Raw genomic sequence first — 21,411 nt, forward strand, 5'->3', positions numbered from 1 at the left:
CTCCTTCTAACTATTCACACTTATTGGATCACATTTAGGGGCACCAACATCCAGGTATGGTCCACAAAGTGACTATGCCCCCAGTTACCGCCATCCTAACTTCAAACCTGTGTGTGCCCCTTATAACCATTCCCTCTTCTTTCCCTCCACAGGCTCAGAGGAAAGGACTGTACACTAAAGCTATTCTGGACTCCTTAGTGGGTGAGCCTCTCCAAACCTCAATTTCCTTATCTTGGAAGTGGCCATCATCCATTTCTTTTTGATTGTGAAGTTCAAAACAAATATGAGAAACACCTAATAAACCAAACATCTCTGAAATAAGACACCGTATCAAAGGTGATCATTATTTCTACCAAATTTAACACTAAGAGCCCACTTTCTCACTATTATTACTTCACTTTCTGTTTTCATGTGCTGTGCTTAGTCAACTGCTCAGTCGTGTCCGACTCTTTGCAACCCCGTGGACTGCAGCCTTTCAGGCTCCTCTGTCTATGGGATTCTCCAGGCAAGAATACTGGAGTGGGTTGCCATGCCCTCCTACAGGGGATCTCCCTACCCAGGCATCGAACCCAGGTCTCCCGCATTGCAGGTGAAGACTTTACCATAGGAGCCACTAGGGAAGCCCGTGGCTCCCTATTTATATTTAATGTGTACATGTTTCTCTTACATAAAAATACTTTTCTATTTAGAATTTTCCTGCCTTAATTTAACTGTTTCTGAACTCACTATCCTTTCAAAACAACAAATTCCCTCCTTTGGCTGAGTATCAAACTGTTCCAACTTGGCCCACATCTACTGCTCATTTCCTATCTAACAGTTCCCTCTTCTTAAAGCCGGACTCTACTAGAACTGCAGAGGTCCTTCAGGATTACCAACGATCATGCCACCAAGAGAAGCCATTTCTCCACTCTCCTCCTCCTCCTCAAACTCAACAGAGCACTGAGTGTTGTTGATGATGTCTGGCCATTCACTAGCACGTAGTCTAGAACCACTGACTTAACATCAGCTTCCAAGACAGTACTTCTGATCCAGTCTATTAACTGCCACACAGCCTTGACTGATGTTAAATACCTCCCTCTCTGCCTCTACCCGTCCAGGACCTGCTTTGTGCTAAACCTGTTGCTGTCCTTGCCTTCTCCACAAACCTTTTCCAGTTTCTTTCTGGTTGCTCCCTCTCCTAAGCCATCACCAGTCCCACCTCCTTGAATTTCCAAAAATATTATTTATAGAGGAGCATCTCTCTAGGCACCTGATCTGGTTCTGTCAATAACGGGTTTCTAGTCTGCCATATGAAAACACAGTTATCATATTGTTGTCCAGTTGCTCAGTAGTGTCCGACTCTTTTCATCCTCATGGACTGCAGCACACCAGGCTTCCCTGTCCTTCACCAACTCCTGGTGCTTGCTCAAACTCATGTCCATCGAGTTAGTGATGCCATCCCACCATTTCATCCTCTGTCGTCCCTTTCTCCTCCTGCCCTCAATCTTTCCCAGCATCAGGGTCTTTTCTAATGAGTCGGTTCTTCACATCAGGTGGCCAAAGTACTGGAGATTCAGCTTCAGCATCAGGCCTTCCAATGAATATTCAGGACTGATTTCCTTTAACATGGACTGGTTTGATCTTCTTGTAGTCCCAGGGACTCTCAAGAGTCTTCTCAAGCACAACTATTCAAAAGCATCAATTCTTTAGCACTCAGCCTTCATGATTCAACTCTCACGTCCATACATGACTACTGGAAAAACCATAGCTTTGACTAGACAGACCTTTGTTGGCAAAGTAATGTCTCTGCTTTTTAATACAATGTCTAGATTTGTCATAGCTTTTCTTCAAAGGAACAAGTGTCTTTTAATTTTATGGCTGCAGTCACCATCCACAGTGATTTTGGAGCCCAAGAAAATAAAGTCTGTCACTGTTTCCATTGTTTCCCCATCTATTTGCCATGAAGTGATGGAACCAGACGCCATGGTCTTAGTTTTTTGAATGCTGAGTTTTGAATCCGTGTGCATTCTTTCACTCTCCTCTTTTGCCTTCATCAAGAGTCCCTTTACTTCCTCTTCACTTTCTGCCATAAGAGTGGTATCATTTGCATATCTGAGGTAATTGATATTTCTCCCAGCAATCTTGATTCCAGCTTGTGCTTCATCCAGCCCAGCATTTCACATGATGTACTCTCCATATAAGTTGAATAAGCAGGGTGACAATATACAGCCTTGATGTACTCCTTTCCAAATTTGGAACCAGTCCATTGTTCCAGGTCCGGTCCTAACTGTTGCTTCTTGACCTGCATATAGATTTCTCAGGAGGCAGGTAAGGTGGTCTGGTATTCCCATCTCTTCAAGAATTTTCCACAGTTTGTTGTGATCCACATAGTCAAAGGCTTTAGCATAGTCAACGAAGCAGCAGTAGATGTTTTTCTGGAATTCCCTTGCTTTTTCTATGATCCAACGGATGCTGGTGATTTGATCTCTGGTTCCTTTGCCTTTTCTAAATCCAGCTCGAACATCTGGAAGTTCTCAGCTCATGAACTATTGAGGCCTAGCTTTTTTTGAACATGACCTTGCTAGCATGTGAAATGAGTGCAACTGTGCGATAGTTTAACCATTCTTTGGCATTGCCCTTCTTTGGGATTGGAATGAAAACTGACCTTTTCCAGTCCTGTGGCCACTGTTGAGTTTTCCAAATCTGCTGGCATATTGAGTACAGCACTAGAACAGCATCATCTTTTAGGACTTGAAATAGATCAGCTGGAATTCCATCATAAGGCCCACTTGACTTTGCACTCCAGGATGTCTGGCTCTAGGTGAATGATCACACCATTGTGGTTATCTGGATCATTAAGATCTTTTTTTGTACAGTTCTTCTGTATATTTTTGCCACCTCTTCTTAGTATCTTCTGCTTCTAGATCCATACCATTTCTGTCTTTTATTGTGTCCATCTTTTGCATGAAATGTTCCCTTGGTATCTCTAATTTTCCTGAAGAGACATTATCATATAAGTTATCTTTAAGTTTTTCATCTCATGCATCCCATACTGAAACTGTCACCAAATCTTACCATTTCCTCTTTCAAAATGTTTCCTGAATTAGCCTTTTTCTCTCTGGTCCTCATCCTCTTCAGTCTAGATAACAATTAGACTCTGAATCAATTTTGTCATCTATTTTTATTTTCTCCTTCTCTAAGCTGGTGGTTCTCAAATTTCTGGTGTCAGAGCTCACCTTTAAAAATTAAGGACTCCAAAGTGTTTAGGCTTATGTGGATTATGTCTATGATATTCATCATGTTAGAAATTAAAACTAGGAATTTAAAAATCTATGTTAATCCATTTTAAGTTAAAAATTACATTAACAAATAACACTTTTAGAATAACAACCATATTTTCAATTTAAAAAGTTACTTAAGAATGGCATTGTTTAAATTTTTGCAAATTCTTTTTAACATCTGATTTAGTAGAAGACAGTTGGATTCTAATGTCTACTTCTGGATTCAATCTGTTGCGATAGGTTCTTTGGGTTGAAGCGTGTGAAGAACTGTGGCTTCAGAGGGCTTTCTTTGGCAAAGGGAGGAACCTCTCCAGTTAATTACAGATATTCGTCTTTGATATCACCCCAAAACTTGACAAGTAGCAATTTCTTAAAGGTTAGTTCCAGTGTTGACTCTGAATCTGAATCAATGAACTTTCTGTGCTCTGTTAAAAGAAAATCCAATGGTGTGTTTTATGCTTCAAATGGATTTTACCCATGCAAGATTTTGTAACACCATGTATTGGGTCATTTGGAAAATACTGGTTTTGCAGCTCTTGCAAGTGTTGACACATTTTATTATACAACACCAAAATATCACATTCATTAACATCACCACAGATCTCAACAGAAAAATCCTGAGAAACCATCACACTCACTGTGACAGGTGCAAATTCCCCCAAACCTAATTTTCACTCAAAAGGTCAATTTTTGTCACTGGAACTAAACCCTGCCAGGTGTGTTGTTGTTTTTTTTGTTTTTTTGTTTTTTCATAGAAGTGACATGCTCATTTTGTTCCTTTTTGAGAAAATATATGCAAACTAGCCAATTTGGAGTAACTAAGATTTGTCAGGAGTACTTTCAAGTAAAAATGATGTTCCCCGTTTTTTATTTGAATGGCTAGTTCAGCTTGCAATTCAATCACACATGTGCTTTCCCTTCAGACAGCCATCATACTTCAGCACACAGTAGACACACTTTCTGCAGACTTCCAATTTCATCTCACCAGATATTTAAAAGGTGGGTATTCAAGGGTCAGGGCTTAAAATTCATCATTTTGGGGGCTTCATCAAGGACATTTTTCAGTTAACTATTATTTCTGATGCAAGTGGGTGGTGGTAAAAAAAAAAAAAAAAAAGCCCACATGCAGCCCTAGAATAATAGCAGGTGCCCCTACCCTGACATGTGCTAAGGCATTGGAAGTTTTACCAACAATTGCTCTTGCACCATCACAAATATCAATGTAAAAGAAATGGAAATATCAAGTGTTATTATGAAAAGAGCGGTGACTTCACAGACCCCTGAAAGGGTCTTGGGGATGCCTAGAAGTCCATGTACCACACTTGCAGTCTTTAAATGTTGAACTGTACTAAATTCTCTTTCTTTAAAATAACAAATAAAATCATAATTGCATATACCCTCATCCTACTAACTGATCTCTGATCTTCCATTACTTTCTCAACTCTTTTGGGGTAAAAGAGATGTGGTTTACCCTCACCAATTCTATTTTTTTAATCACATACCCACAACTTAAACTCATTCACTTGCCCAAGGCTCCTGAGATGGCCATATTAGGCACAGTAACTTTTTTTAATGGTCCATCTCCTTTTTTGACTTCCCTGTGTATGTGTGTGTATATATGTATATATTTTTTAACTGAAGTATAGTTGACTTAAACAATGGTTCAGGTGTGCAACAAGGTGATTCAGTTATACAAATACACATAATTTTTGAAATTATTTTCCATTATAGGTTATTACAAGATATTGACTATAGTTCCCTATGCTATACAGTAAACCTCTGTTGCTTGTTGCATATCTATTTTTTAATTAGAAATCTAGCATTCTACTCATACTAAGTCAAACAAATGGTATCAAAATATCATAATTTTTTAGTTTAGGCAAAAATTCGTTAAGTTTTCTAAGATATATATATTATAGATACTTATACAAAAGTTTTTCTACTACACTTGATAAAGGCTTAAGAAAACATTAAAAAAAAAGAGATGGAGAAACTGAGAACATAAACTAAATGAAATGGTAGCACTGAATATGAAATAGAAAAGTGAAACAAACTAGATAAAAGTAAAAGATAATCACACAGTCCAGATGTTTTTAAACATAACTGCTCACTAGAAACATATCTGGAGCTCTGGAGAAAAAAGCATACCTGAGCATTTGTATTTTTCAAAAAATTTCAAGATAATTGTGATACACATCTGGATTTTTAAAAGTGATATGGGTTTTTCTATTAGACCCTAGCTTTGGTGAGATAGAGGTCTATTATTTTTCTGTTGACCAATCATGATACAATGGTATTAAATGAGTAATAGTTACATCATCACAAAAGTAAAAAATGTTTATCAGTTCTCACAATCAATGGCCAGACAAAAAATAAAAGATAATTACAATTGCAAGCCATAATGGGAATATGACTAGCTTAACAATATAAAATAATTACATACAATTTGGGGGGTGTCAAGCAGAGTGATGTAAGTGTAAGTACACATGTTTTCTTTTTTTTTTTTTTCACTTTTTTTTTTTTAATTTTATTTTATTTTTAAACTTTACATAATTGTATTAGTTTTGCCAAATACCAAAATGAATCCGCCACAGGCATACATGTGTTCCCCATCCTGAACCCTCCTCCCTCCTCCCTCCCCACACCATCCCTCTGGGTCGTCCCAGTGCTCCAGCCCCAAGCATCCAGTATCCCGCATCGAACCTGGACTGGCAACTCGTTTCCCGCATGATATTCTACATGTTTCAATGTCACTCTCCCAAATCTTCCCACCCTCTCCCTCTCCCACAGAGTCCATAAGACTCTTCCATACATCAGCGTCTCTTTTGCTGTCTCGTACACCAGGTTATTGCATGTTTTCATCCACCCACTCAGTCTACGTCTTTTGGTTGGTGCATTTAATCTATTTATATTTAAGGTAATTATCAATATGTATGATCCTATTACCGTTTCCTTATTTTGGGCTTACTTTCTGTAGGTCTTTTCCTTCTCTTGTGCTTTCTGCCTAGAGAAGGTCCTTTAGCATTTGTTCTAAAGCTGATTTGGTGGTGCTGAATTCTCTTAACTTTTGCTTGTCTGGAAAGCTTTTGATTTCTCCATCAAATCTGAAGGAGAGTGTTGCTGGGTAGAGTATTCTTGGTTGTAGGTTCTTTCATTACTTTACATATATCATGCCACTTCCTCTGGCACGCAGAGTTTCTGTTGAGAAGTCAGCTGATAGCCTTAAGGGAGTTCTCTTGTATGTTATTTGTCATTTTCCCTTGTTTTAATATTCTGTCTTTAATTTTTGTCAGTTTGATGACTATGTGTCTCTGTGTGTTCCTCCTTGGGTTTATCCTTCCTGGGACTCTCTGTGCTTCCTGGACTCAGTTGAATATTTCTCCTTTCCCATGTTTAAAAATTTTTCAGCTATTTTCAAGTATTTCCTCAGGTCCTTTCTCGCTCTATTCTCCTTCTAGGACCCCTATAATGTGAATGTTGGTGCATTTAATGCTGTCCCAGAGGTCTCTTAAGCTGTCTTCATTTCTTTTCATTCTTTTTTCTATATTCTGTTCTGTGGCAGTGATTTCCACCATTCTGTTCTCCAGGTCATTTATCTGTTCTTCTGCCTTAGTTATTCTTCTACTGATGCCTTCTAGTTTATGATCCATCTCTGCTTGTTTGTTCCTTAGTTCTTCTAGGCCTTTGGTAAACATTTCTTGCATCTTCTCAATCTTTGCCTCCATTCTTTTCCCAAGATCCTGGATCATCTTCACTATCATTATTCTGAATTCTTTTTCTAGAGAGTTGCCTATCTTTACTTCATTTAGTTGTTTCTCTGGGATTTTATCTTGTCTCTCCATCTGGGACATAACTTCCTTCTTTTTCATCATGACTAGCTTTCTGTAATACGGTTTTTGTTTTAGCTGCTGTGAGACTGTGCTTCTTGCTGCTTCTGTCTGCCCTCTGATAAAGGAGACTAAGGAGGCTTGTGTAAGCTTCTTGATGGGAGGCACTGGAGATGGGGAAAACTGGGTCTTGCTCTGGTGGGCAGGGCCTTGCTCAGTAAAGCTTTAATCCAATTATCTGCTAAAGAGTGGGATTGGGCTCCCTCCCTGGTAGTTGTTTGGACTGAGTTTTTCCCCAGCCCTGGGGTCTACAGGCTCTATGGTAGGGTTAATGGCTAATACCAACAGGGTATACACCAAGGGGGACCTTCCAATGCCCCTGTCTGACCCATGCCTCTGCCCCTGCCGACCCACACCTCTACAGGAGGCCCTCCAACATTAGCAGGTTTTTGGTTCAGTCTCCTGGGGGGTCACTGCTTCCCTCCTCTGGGTCTTAGTGCATGCAAAATTTTGTTTGTGCTCTCCAAGACTGGCATCTCTATTTCCCTCAGTCCTCTGGAAAGCTTATTATCAAATCCTGCTGGTCCTTAAGGTCATATTCCCTGGGGATTGCCAGTCCCTTTTTAGGATCCCCAGGCTGGGAAGCCTGATGTTGGGTTCAGAACCTTCACAATAGTGTGAGAACTTCTTTGGCATTTTTCTCCAGTCTGTGTGTCACCCACCTGGTGGATACGGGATTTGATTTTATCATGATTACGCTCTTCCTACCTCTTGCTGCAGCTTCTTCTTTGTCTTTGGACATAGGGTATCTTTTTTTGGTGGGTTCCAGTGTCCTCCCGTCAATGGCTGTTCAACAGCTAGTTGCAACTTTGGTGCTCTCGCAGGAGGATGTAAATGCCTGTCCTTCTACTCCACCATCTTGAACCGGAAGCCTCCTGTGTATTTTTGACCTTGGCACCTATTCTGTCCTCCAAGGAAGGAAGGAACAACTTTCACATCAGATAGAAGGGAAACTTACGGATACTGTGTGGTCTTGTTGGTTTTTCTACCCTTTAAGCTGTGCTTCTTCCATGTTATTCACAGCTCAAGAATAAAATATCAAAGGTTTTTAGGGCTCTTCTTTCAGTGACCTTTTTCCTAGTGTTCAGTCGCTCAATTGTGTGTCCAACTCTTTGAGACCCCATGGACTGCAGCACTCCAGGTTTCCCTGTCCATCACTAACTCCCAGAGCTTACACAAACTCATATCCATTGAGACGGTGATGCGATCCAACCATCTCATCCTCTGTCGTCATCCCTGTCTCCTCCCACCTTCAATCTTTCCCAGCATCAGGGTCTTTTCTAATGAGTCAGTTCTTCGCATCAGGTGGCCAAAGTATTGGAGTTTCAGCTTCAGCCTCAGTCCTTTCAATGAATACTCAGGACTGATTTCCATAGTGTAATACACCTTGTCTCATCACATCCACTCTAGGCAAAAGGCTACCCAGGTTTCCTCCTGAACTCTTAAGCCCCAGTTTTATTTTTCCAGCTATTCAGAGGACATCTTTGCCTGGATGTTTCCAAACCTCAAACTCAACACGCCTGAAACCAAACTCAAACCAAAATGGACAGGTACTTCTCTTCCAGTGTCCATTTAATGTAGTCTCAAAACTCTGAAGTCATCATCTTTGTCTCTTACAGCTTCCATGTCCTTGCAATCTCTCGGGAATCTTCCTACCCCTCACTTCTTTCCTGATCGTGTTCTATGGATAATTTGAGATCTTAGTCTCTCACGTAACTATTGAAATCATTTTCTAACCATTCTCTATGACTGCAGTCCCCTTCCTGCCCCCACTCCATCCTAAACTTTGCTGACAGGTGAATCTTAATGCACAGGACTCCAAGCAAGTCTTTCCTGGCACAGCATCTCCATCTGCACTGGATTTGTCACACAGCTTAGATTAGTCAACACTATTCCTCCGCCCCCATACTATAGCTACTCTGTATATATAAATCTCTAATCCCTGCCCAGACTCTAAGGCTCCAAGAGAAAAGGATCTATGCTTGAAAAGCTATCTCAAATAGCATCCAACACAATTCTTTTCACAGCACAAGAATTTTTTATTCAAAGAAATGCAGAACGAATGGCTATTCTACTCTAGTCTCTGTTCCACTGCACACATACCAGGGATGTTTCCCCTTCTATGCTTCTATCGAGCTAAAACCTTATTCAACCATTGGTCAAGTAGCACAACACCATTCTAAGAAGCCGGAATTTAAATTAGCAGGAGCAATGTTGCCTCTTGGGAAAGCAAGAGCAGTGTAATCAGGAGGAAAAAAAGTCATGTTTTCTTTCTTAAACTGAGTAGTGGTTAGACAGGTATCATATTCTTCATACCTTTTTCATTCTCTACATCTTTCTGAATGTCTAAAATAGTCATCAAAAACGTAAGGTATCAATATTTACTGAAATATATCTAAAAAAGGATTCACTCCTCCCAGTAAGATAGTTCTGCATTTCATTATTTTTCTGTTTCATATGTTAGTTCTATTTGCTAACCAGATGGCTAGAAAAAAAGTTGTATCATATTTTGGATTGATCTTCATCAAATAATGACTCATAAGACTAAAACTTTCTCACCCTTTCCCATCAAAGCTTGCTCAAGGAGCAAGGATAGATCGAAGCAAACCTAAACAGATTATGGCTGCCCCGAATTCAAGAAAAACATAGCTGTGAATCCTATTACAGTTAAATAATCCTCCCTAATTTATCTGTTTTTTTAGTTTTCCCTTAAAGCAGAGGTATTGTTCTGTGGGTGGCATTTTCCCCATAAACAATATGTTGGCCTAATAATAGGAAGCTTATTTGTGAAGAACTTACTTTATATATAAGCTTATTAGGATCATTTGACAGGAAAAAGGGGATTATATTTTGTTTGAGGACTAAGAAAAAATGCTGTTTTTCCAATACATTTAAAAATACTGAATAAAGTAGAATCTTTCCATAAAAAGGTTTGCAGGTTAGTGTAAACTTTAATAAACAGGTTCTTTGCTTGTAACAAAAATGTTCACCTGCCATATCATATTTCCCACTTCCCAGATGGCTAAAATATGCAGATTACAAATACAACTGTTTATAAATAAATGAATAAATTTCAAGTGCTCACTGTTTTTGTTTTACTTTAAATTTCAGAAAGCTAAGAGTCAAGGATTTATGGAGCCACACAACCATAAAGCAAGGCAGTTTAGTCTGGGAAGGGAATTTCAAACATCTAGGAATAACCTGATATTTCACAAATCCATGAAAAATTTCAAAAGCATTTCACAAGGGGCTGTTTTCAATAGTTCGTCAGACTGGTGAATACCAAAATGCTATTACTGACAGCATCCAGAAGAGTGTCTTAGAGACTTTTTTAAAAAAATGCCCAAAAGAAGTATGTGAAGTATACGCCCAAGGTTTAAATTAAAACTTCAGTGATACTACTGCTCTGAAAGCCTAGAAATTAGGATTTAGCTCATCATGCATCTGTACATGTTTGGATGAATACTCAGACTCAATTAGTTTCCGTTTGCTCCAGATTCAATGACCTGGACATAAAATTTATACTTTAATATGGCAAACTTCATTAACCCCACAGAAATGTAAAGGAGTCTGTGGGGAATTACAAAACATGCCATCCTTTACTAATTATCAAGCTAAATTTTGTTAGGCAACCACCTCTTTATCTACCAACAGATAACTCTGATGGGGATCCCACCAGCACCATGGCAACCCATGAAAAACTACATGCCCACAAGCATGAACTACATCCCTTTCCCAGACACCTAAAAAAAGAGGAAATGTACCCTGCTTCTTAATTCTAGGCAAACTTCTGGAAATCCCTGGTATGTATTCGCAGCCCAGGTATGTCACAATGTCAGTCCCCATTGAGAAGGATGAGCCTAAATCCAAGAGCAAGGGTCTCAGGAGTAAGCGTGTCTGCAGACTGCTGGCTACACCAGCAACATCAATCACTGTGCTTGAATTTAGCTCAGCTGGCAGCCAAGCACAAGAACACCTTCTCCCCTAAGAAAGTCAATTCTGCCTTGAACAAGGGGAGAAGAGTTGACAGTGGGAACTATTTATAACCTCATTTCTTTGCCCAACAAAAATCCTATTTGTCCTCATTCTTACCCCAGAGGGAGTCCTAAACACTAGACAGGACCTCAACAGGACTCCCGCCCATGGAACAAGGGGTCCTATCAGGCAGTCTACACCAGTCAAATGCCAGGGGCGTAACCAACCAGGACTCCACAGGCAAATGGGGACAAGGGCAGGGGTTGGCAGGCTTAGTCTGAAATGGGCAGACAGCTCACAAACTCAGATTATTGATATTCACTTCAGAGGAACACGTTTCCATTTTCTTTTTGATACCCAGAATAGAAGTGAGAGAACAGATCAGCCCACAGACACTGGGCACATGTGAATTCACAACCAGGAGGGTCCTCATGTTTGTAGGTTCTCTGGCTGTTCTAACCAGGCAGCACCACGGATCCTCCCCTCTGCAAGACCACACCCCTGGCGCCCTGCCCCTCCCCAGCACAAATCCTAGTGTGAGTCTCTCACAGAAGCCAAATGACTGCATGCCTGGACAGAAGGAAAAACGGTGGGGCTGCTGGTCCCACCTCGGCCCCCACCCGCCCCGAACACCTCTTTCTGATTTTCATTTTCTGCCAACCCTTCACTCAGCTTATTTTTAACTTTACTGTCACCACCACCACCCCACTCCATGTTCCTATCACATTTTACACTTCATACCCACTCCCCACCATGCCCTGGCCAACACATGAAATGCACACACGGTGGCAGAAAATAAAAGGAGAGCTGTACTCTTTCCCACCCACAATTAGAGAAACAAGGATGCCATTTCTTCTAAGGTGGAGATACGGGTGACTTTTCTCTTTCATCATTACTACATAAACTTGTGTCCATATTGGAGGTACAATAGGCTTCTCCACATTCCTCAGAATTCTTAATCATGTGTTTCTGCAGCAAAATAGGATATAAACTCAAAACACACAAAGACTTTAGAGTTGTGAGTTGGGGAAACACCCCCACTGACAGGAACGAACAGGTCCATTCTTGATTCAATTAAAATAAATAAAGTGCTATTAATATATCTACAAAATGCTAGAGCTTTTGTCTGTTACATGTATTTTCAGATAGAAGGAAAAAAGCAAAATATAAAGTGTCTTTATGAAAAGGTATTAATCAATTTGGAGGGTTTTTTGGTCTCTACTTCAACATTCTCTAAAGAAAAACTTTTGATGTTAAAAAAATAAGCAGCTTTCAAAAGCTACCAAGTGCTTTTACGAAAGCTAGGTATTATAAGCTTTGTCCAGCTACAGTTTCAGCTTTTCAGCCAAAGCCTGTTGTTAAAATATTCTAAAATGATGGAGAACTAAAAAAAAAAAAAATATATATATATATATATATATATATATATATATAGGAAACAGTCTGCTGGCTGGCTTTTTATATCCCCCCATACTGGGGAGGTCAAAATTGATGGGAAATAAGTCTCAATCCACAAACAATGCATATGCACCATTGTTCCTACACTGTATACAATCTAAAGAATTCACAGTAGCTAAACAGATCTCTCTAACTGCCCAAGGAAAACCACTTCCCAGATATATTCAGTTTAGCGAAGGATTCCTACAAGAGGCACTCAAGTTTCCCTCAAAAGTGGAGTGTCACAGTGTAAAATCTTTAGGGGGGGAAATCATGGCAAACATATCCTTACCATTCTCACTGGGCTCTGCTGGCTTGGGCACGTCTCGGAACGGGATTATGACTGCATCTCCAGGCACTCTGGGGCTTTCCACATACTTGGGCTTCCTGACAGGACCTGTAGCAGGGAAAGATCTGAGTGTGTCTAATTTTTTCCAGCTGCAAACAAAGCTTCAGAATGTACAGTGCATGTCCTTACCAGAACCCAGAGATGCCTAAAGAGCCAGCCCCTTCCCCTCCCGTGAACACACACACGGTCATTTCAGTACAGACGCAGCAACGTCCAGACTGGGCTGCCAAAGAGATGGGTGGAAGCTCGGCTCGCAGAATGTAAACTCTGACAAAAACAAAAGCAGCTCTTCTGCTATGCAGCCTCTACAGCTGTCTTTGGTATATGTCACGGAAGTGATTTTGACATGTTCGGACCTGGGCGGCTCGTGGTGAAGGATTTTTTTAACTTGGAATTTGTCTCTAACTGGGACCAAGACGATCAGGTTGCCTGGTACCTCCCCAAAGTCAGGAGGCAAGGATCATAAGCCGCCAGGCTGTAACATCAACATGCTCTGCGCAGCCATGGAACGCAGGCGTTTGATCAGCCTGGTGACACATGGCAATTGTGCCGGGCAGAAAAGACGGCTGCTTTCTTGTCAGCTGACATAGAAGAGGGAAGGCAGAGCAGTCAGTCCGGCATGCAATTCGGGACACAGAGAGCCTGTTAATCATCCCTCTCACCACCTCTTCAACCCCAACTTATCATCAGATAATCTGGAATTCTGAATTAGGCTACATGAAACCATCACACATTGCTGGTGGTAATGTACACGCACAGTCACTTTGGAAAACAGCTTGGCAGTTTCCAAGAAGGTTACACATATGGTCCAATAAACCCACTTCTGTGTAAATATACATTCAGACAAAAATCTGTACATGGATACTCTTAGTAACATTACTCATTAACAGCCAAATGTCCATCAACTGATGACAACAAAATGTGATATACTTATCACGGGGCAATAAAAAGGAAGTACTGATTCATGCTAAACATGGGCAAAGCCTGAAAATATTTTGCTCAGTAAAAGAAGCTAGTCCCCAAAGACCACATAATATATGATTCCATTCAAATGGAATGTCCAGAAGAGGCAAATTTACAGAAACAGAGTATGAATGGTTACCAGGGCATGGGTAACCATGTGCAGGCTTGTGGGGTGATGGCTAGGGAGTCTGGAGTGATAAAATTAATCTAAAATTGGGTTGTGGTGATGGCACAAAACCTTGTGAATATACTAAAAACTGCTGCAGTGTACACTTCAAATGAGTGGATTGTATGGTATGTGAATTATATCTAAATGAAGCTGCTTTAAAAAAAAAAACACAAAAAACACTGCCTATTCTGTCCAGTCCTTTCAAACATCCCACGACACTTTGGTCCAGAATCATCCACTTGACTCTTGTTTTCCTTGGTTGCCTTATACTTAAAGTGTGCTTTTAATAAACATTTCACATCACTAAGAGAAGGTGGAGGATGAGTCACAGACAGGGGTCTACAGTTCTCTCTCCTGTTCAGCCCTCAGACACAACCCGGCCCCTCCCAGGACCTCAGCCTCCGCACTGCACACTGACGGGGGAGTCAGGCAGATTCTGAAATCCTCCTGTGTCAAACGTCTCATGCATCTGAGAAATTCTATTCAGAATGTGGTTTATGGTGAGACATGCTGCCACCTAAAGGTTTACTGCAAAAGTGTCTACACTACTATAAAAATAATCTAATTCCCAGCCAGTTATAACGTACCACAACCGAAAATAGGCTACAAGATCAAAGAAGCTTATAGAGCTTCACAAATAGGATATCATTTCAGACTTTAGAAATCATGATTCCAAAATGACTAAAGTAGTAGTTAACCATATGGCTGTCTTCATGATTGATTTAACCCTGTTAGAAAGGGAGTTTTTTAATTAATTTATTTATTTGGCTGCACTGGGTCTCAGCGGAGGCCTGTGGGATCTTTCCTTGTGGCATGCTGGCTTAGCTGCCCTGGGGCATGCGGGATCTTAGTTCCCCAACCTGGGATGGAACCTGCATTCCCCTGCGTTGGAAGGCAGATTCTTAACCACTAGACTGGCAGGGAAGTCCCAGAAAAGGACTGTTTTTAAAGGTTGAAATGGAATGGTTACTGCGGATGGGCAGAAGGAAAGTAAGTGGAAAATGTCAGCTATACAACGGTACACAAAATACAATTCAGATTTTATTAAGAATACACATCTATCCATATATAAATATGCATGAAGGGAAAGACTGAGGAGGAGAGGGGAAACAAAGATATTTGCTGTGATCAGATCAGATCAGATCAGTCGCTCAGTCGTGTCTGACTCTTTGCGACCCCATGAATCGCAGCATGCCAGGCCTCCCTGTCCATCACCAATTCCCAGAGTTCACTGAGACTCATGTCCATCGAGTCAGTGATGCCATCCAGCCATCTCATCCTCTGTCTTCCCCTTCTCCTCCTGCCCCCAATCCCTCCCAGCATCAGAGTCTTTTCCAATGAGTCAACTCTTTGCATGAGGTGGCCAAAGTACTGGAGTTTCAGCTTCAGCATCATTCCTTCCAAAGAAATCCCAGGGCTGATCTCCTTCAGAATGGACTGGTTGGATCTCTTGCAGTCCAAGGGACTCTCAAGAGTCTTCTCCAACACCACAGTTCAAAAGCATCAATTCTTTGGCGCTCAGCCTTCTTCACAGTCCAACTCTCACATCCATACATGACCACAGGAAAAACCATAGCCTTGACTAGACGGACCTTTGTTGGCAAAGTAATATCTCTGCTTTTGAATATGCTATCTAGGTTGGTCATAACTTTCCTTCCAAGGAGTAAGTGTCTTTTAATTTCATGGTTGCAGTCACCATCTGTAGTGATTTTGGAGCCCAGAAAAATAAAGTCTGACACTGTTTCCACTGTTTCCCCATCTATTTCCCATGAAGTGGTGGGACCGGATGCCATGATCTTCGTTTTCTGAATGTTGAGTTTTAAGCCAACTTTTTCACTCTCCACTTTCACTTTCATCAAGAGGCTTTTGAGTTCCTCTTCACTTTCTTCCATAAGGGTGGTGTCATCTGCATATCTGAGGTTATTGATATTTCTCCTGGCAATCTTGATTCCAGCTTGTGTTTCTTCCAATCCAGCGTTTCTCATGATGTACTCTGCATATAAGTTAAATAAACAGGGTGACAATATACAGCCTTGACGAACTCCTTTTCCTATTTGGAACCAGTCTGTTGTTCCACGTCCAGTTCTAACTGTTGCTTCCTGACCTGCATACAAATTTCTCAAGAGGCAGATCAGGTGGTCTGGTATTTCCATCTCTTGAAGAATTTTCCACAGTTTATTGTGATCCACACAGTCAAAGGCTTTGGCTGTGAAGGAGACAGCAACTAGGAAAAACCTGAACGGGGCAGGCAGAAACAGACCCAGGACAACTGCAAGAGATTTTCTACACTGTGGGTTCCCAAACCACTCCTTATAGTAAAAGAGATCAAGAGCACCTTTCTCTCTTCATCCACTCTTCTCCATTTACAGAACTCAAGGGAGCTAAAGCCTTTTTTTTATTATTTTCCAATGATTCAAGTTACCCAAAACAGCAACCAGGCTCTACTCATGGAGTACCTGTAAGTTTCTGTTCACCTTAACTCCTTGGAGAATAGTAATAACTTACAGAGACCTACTTCCCAGCAATCCACCTATCCCATACATCCTTCCAAAACGTTCTCCTGCACGTGGATGAACAACGACTGTTAGGAATGGTTGGAATATGAACCTCAACATCACCCAGAGCCTTTGGAAAGCATCTGTGCCCATCCGTTTGCCTGTAACTGTGTTCTATTCAGAGGTCAATCCCTCACTGTAAGAGATATTCAACACTAAGGAGATGGTGTTAAGAGCAGAGCCTCTGAATGGTTCAAAGCCTCTGAATTGATTCACTGTGCTGTCCAGAAGAAACTAACACAACATTGTAAATCAATTAGTTTTTTTGTTGTTGTTGTTTTGTCAAAGAGCAGAGCGTTTAGAGCTGGGCAGACCTAGGTTTAAAGATGGTCTCCGTCCCTGTCCAACTCAAACTTCAGTACACCCCAGAGCTAAAAGAAGAATGAGGGAGGCTTCAGCTCTTAGGGGAATATCCTGAGAGCAGAGGTCAAGTGTCTCTGGCTCCCTGGCTTGGCACAGTGCCTGCCACAGTGAACAGTGAGGCTGGAAAAGAGACCTAGAATGTAACAAAGTCAGTAAAACTGCAGTCAGTGGCCACACAAGGGTAAGGGCTTACATACATTAATTCATCCAGTTCTAATAACTTTGGAGGAAAAACACTATTTCCCCCATTTTTAGGTCAGGAAGCTGAGGCTCAAATCTATGAAACAATTTGCTCAAGGCCAACACACGGTAAAGAAGGAACTCACACAGTTTTGAGGTGTGTGCAGGTTTGAAGCCCGTGTATTAAATCGCCATTCAGCCCTTATAAAAACTAGGAAATCTAGCTTAAATAGGCAATCCTAGAAAAGGCCAGGGCAGTAGGGCCTTCCACCACCCAACCCTAGGTCTTGGCTATACATTCAGCAAATCTTTTATTCATACACCCTTGTTTCTGATCTCCTCTTTTACTAGGAGTTGAAATATGAAGTGAATATAAACCACAGTTCTCCAACCTGATCCTTTTATTTAAATTGCTTTTCACAAACAGCTGAACCTCAAATGCTATAAAACCGGATAAATTTATAACTCAGAGGTTTTCTTCTCTCCCCCCTCAATTGCTCGTTAGAGACTCTTTGGGCACTTTCCATTAAACACAGCAGATGAACGCTCGTTTGCCCTCACTCCCTTTCAAAACACCATTAAAGCTGCAGTAAAGGGATTTAAGAGAGACCAGGGGGGAAGGAAGACAACCACAGGCAAGAAACCAAACTTCCGGAAGTGGAAACAGACTGCCAAGGAGCATGGACGGAGCACAGCAGGAAAGGTTAGGATTGGGGAGGGGAAAGGGCGTGCGGGGGAGGGAGGGCTCAGCCTCACAGACAGCAGACCCCTCTGAAGGCAGGGGCATGGCAGGGTTGAATGCAGAAGTGTGGGTTGGAAATCTACTGAAAGGCAAGTAAGACCCCTCCAGAACCGTTTCCCAAACCAGGAAGCATTCCCTCCTTCATCCTGGATGCAGAAGTCTTCCCTGGAAAGGCTGAATTCCCAGACCTTGGAGATTCAAGAGCTCAACTCTTCAGTGCTACACTAAATCAGGGATCGAGAAAAATTCTCCATGTGGATTGGTGGGCCCCACCCAGATGCATCTCTCCACACCCTCTACCCCAGCTGTCTGCTATGAAAATGCTGACAACAAGCTTGCACACCAAGGAGGAACCTTTTTTGGTACCAGGGACAGGTTTCGTGGAAGACAAAAATTTTTGCATGGACCAAGGTTGGGGGTGGGGTGGGGTGGGGCTGGGAGAGATGGTCTGGAGATGATTCAAGTGCCATTACATTTATTGTGCACCTTATTTTTATTATTATTGCATCAGCCCCACCTCAGACCATCTGGCATTATATCCTACAGGTTAGGGATCCCTGGATTAGATTCCTCCCTGGGAGGAGAAAAGACCTATACATAATCACAGTTGAAGCCAAGCCCCCAAAGAAATGGTGGGTCCCTGACCCATCACTCTACCACAAAGCCTTCCCTACACAGAAACACACACACACACACACACACACACACACACACACACACACACACACACCTCTCTACCATTTAGTCAGCTTTTTAGTACCTTGTACTTACAAACTAAAATCATCAGAAACTCAAGGAAAGATCCTACTCTAACAGAAAACACCAATAACAGGTTGAAGAAGGAATCTTGAGGAATCAGAGTTAATAGGAGGTACATACCCTCCAGAAAGATAAGAGCTACTGTTTCCATTACACACGGTGTTCTGTGACAAGGGGCATTCAGGGTCTGTGATGTGGGCAGCTGACCAGACTGACCACAGGAAGGGACGACCAGAGGCCACACCAGTTAGGAGCCACTGTAATCACTGGCTCTTACACTAAACTGCCATCTATTAAGCCACAGTGACACTGAGTTCTATGCCACTGAAATGGAAAACTTCTAAATGAAGTGGCCAAATCCATCATCAACAGAGATCAAAACCGAAAAACACATTTCCCTAACACCTGACCCTTACTCAGGGGAAACGACTGCCCAGCACATTTCTACCCACAGCTTTTTGTTTACAATGACATATTCAACATTCCCAAGTCCGCCTGCAATGCAGGAAACACAGGAGATGTGGGTACAATCTCTGGGTTGGGAAGATCCCCTGGAGAAAGGAATGGCAACCCACTCCAGTATTCAAGTGGACTCCCGCCCTACACACACACAAGCATAAACTACCTAAAAAAGTAAAATAACTTCACCCCTTCATGTAAAACAAGCACTATCAAGTTAATCCCCCCAAATTAACCAGAATCTAATACTATAATAACAATTACCCACAAAGCACAGCTTGCTGGCTCCTGTTTAAGACAAGAGGCTCTGAAAAACAAGACTGTCAGGTATTAGCTTAAAAAGGTGCTCATCCAGAAGCTAGTGTGCTTCCCTGCTGCAGCGGACTTCCCTCCCTATCACTCCTGGGCACCTAAGACACTGGTGTAAAGCACTTTTCAAGCTTAACTGGGCATAAGGATACCATGGGGGGCTCTTTAAGATGCAGCTTCTGATGAGGTTACCAGGTATGGTGGGAACCACGGGCCATACTTTGGTATCAAGTACGCAGAACACAGCCCACTGTGGGCGCCCCTCTAAGGAAGGCCTCTCTTCTGTCAGGGTCTGAGCAGGGTCTCCAGCCATGAGTGGGGCACCAGTCTGTCCAGTTTACAAGGTTTATGATGAACAGGGATTGTTCTCGATCATAAACTACACCCAGTTCATAACAGCTCTGGATCTCTTCTCATCTCGATTTCCCCAGCTTCCTCTGCCCCCCATCCTCTGCTCCGTGATACAGAGGAAAGGGGGCTCTCCAACGTAGAGACAAAGGGCTCTTAGGATGAAGAGAAACAGGAAATGTGCCCCAGAGTGGTTACACAGACACCCAGTAGGCAGCCTGCACAGGAGAGCTCCCGCCAGCTCCTTACACTGTCCAGGGGCTTGCGTCAGTGGCGGGCAGCGGGGTTGGGTGGGGGCATCTCCCTCAGTCATCTCCGTCCACAACCTGGAACACAGCCTTCTCCCCATCCCTCTCCTGCCTCTATGTAAATCTCCAAGTACACTTTTCCCAGAGGCCAGTTTTCCTACTCCTTTTGACATTTTAATCACACAGCTATTTTGCTGCTTAGAAACGACCATATAAGGAATATTTTTAAAAAAGGAAAGGCAGAAATAAACCAAACTGGGCTTTATCTCCAGGCAGCGCAAGAGAGAAGGGCAGGGGTTACTTCTCATTTCTGAATGGTTCAGTTAAAAATAATTATATATATATTTGAAAGTCATATTTGGGACACAGAACACCTGAGGGTACTTACTGCATTTAAGGTAGATCTTACATTTTTTCACGACATCTGGACACTATGAAAAGTGACTCTCCTGTGTTATCAATCATTTTCGTTTTCTTTTGTTTTTTAGCATCCTGAACTTTCACAGTAAAGGTTCCTGTCACTTTTACCTGATCTGGGTTTTCATCTCACATTAGGAAATGTTCACAACAAGAAGAGAAAAATAAAAAGGGTGAGGAAGAGCATTTCTTTGGCAGGGCAGAGAGGGTGAGGGTGAGGGGGGCCTTTATCACCAAAGCAAATGTCATAAATCAAGTCAGCAAGAAACAGTAAACTCTGAAATTACAGTCTTGGACTTTTAAAGAGCACAATACCTATACTGAGCTTCCAAAGTCTGGCCCCTCTCTCTCCTGTACCCCCACAAGAAAGCATCATGGCGGGGCAGGGGGAGGGGAGAGAAATGCACTTCGGGACTGAGAAAGGGAAGACTTGGCCCAAGTCGACAGAGTGGAGGGAACCTGGCTTTACCTCCATCTGCTTCGCACAGTGTTGAGGCTGGGCAGGTGAACTTGCAGGACTGCCTACTGGGGCTGAGTCTCTTGGGAGGACTTCCTTTAAGGAAGGAGCCGGCTGATCAAATGACTGGGTCAGAAAGCCTCGGCCCAAGGGGACAGCAATTTCAAGCACAGAGTGTCATCCTATCATTGGATTTCTCCTATGAGAAGCAGGGTAGAGGCTACAAATAAAACCCCAAACTGCTACCTGAGAGGACTCAGCTCCAGGGAATGCCACCTGGGTGCCAGGGGCTAATGTGGGGCTCCAGGAGAGAAGAGCCAGCTACCCCGGCATCCGGAACTTTCCTGGCCAGGAGCACATGCCGTGGCCCTGGGGAATGTTCTAAAACTTCCAGAGACATTTTAACAAGGGCCTGGGGCCTTGTGTAAGGAGAGGTGGGCAACAAGTCAGTGAAACGAGTTATTAGTGCTGTAACCTCATCGGACCCAAAGACAAGCGAGGTCTGTGGAAATTCAGACTGTTCATTCTAAGGAA

General features: G+C 42.2%; 1 protein-coding gene across 7 annotated transcripts in view; it reads right to left on the reverse strand.

The window, feature by feature from the left end:
* Positions 1 to 21,411, reverse strand: part of TANC1 (tetratricopeptide repeat, ankyrin repeat and coiled-coil containing 1) — a 252,861-nt gene that overhangs the window by 82,022 nt on the left and 149,428 nt on the right. For all 7 annotated transcript variants that reach the window (XM_070799215.1, XM_070799225.1, XM_070799235.1 and 4 more), the window contains exon 5: positions 12,852 to 12,956. In XM_070799215.1, coding sequence (XP_070655316.1) covers positions 12,852 to 12,956 — 105 coding nt within the window. The remainder of the gene's footprint in view (positions 1 to 12,851; positions 12,957 to 21,411) is intronic.

This window comes from Bos indicus, chromosome 2 (assembly GCF_029378745.1).
Source record: "Bos indicus isolate NIAB-ARS_2022 breed Sahiwal x Tharparkar chromosome 2, NIAB-ARS_B.indTharparkar_mat_pri_1.0, whole genome shotgun sequence".
Lineage (NCBI taxonomy): Eukaryota > Metazoa > Chordata > Mammalia > Artiodactyla > Bovidae > Bos > Bos indicus.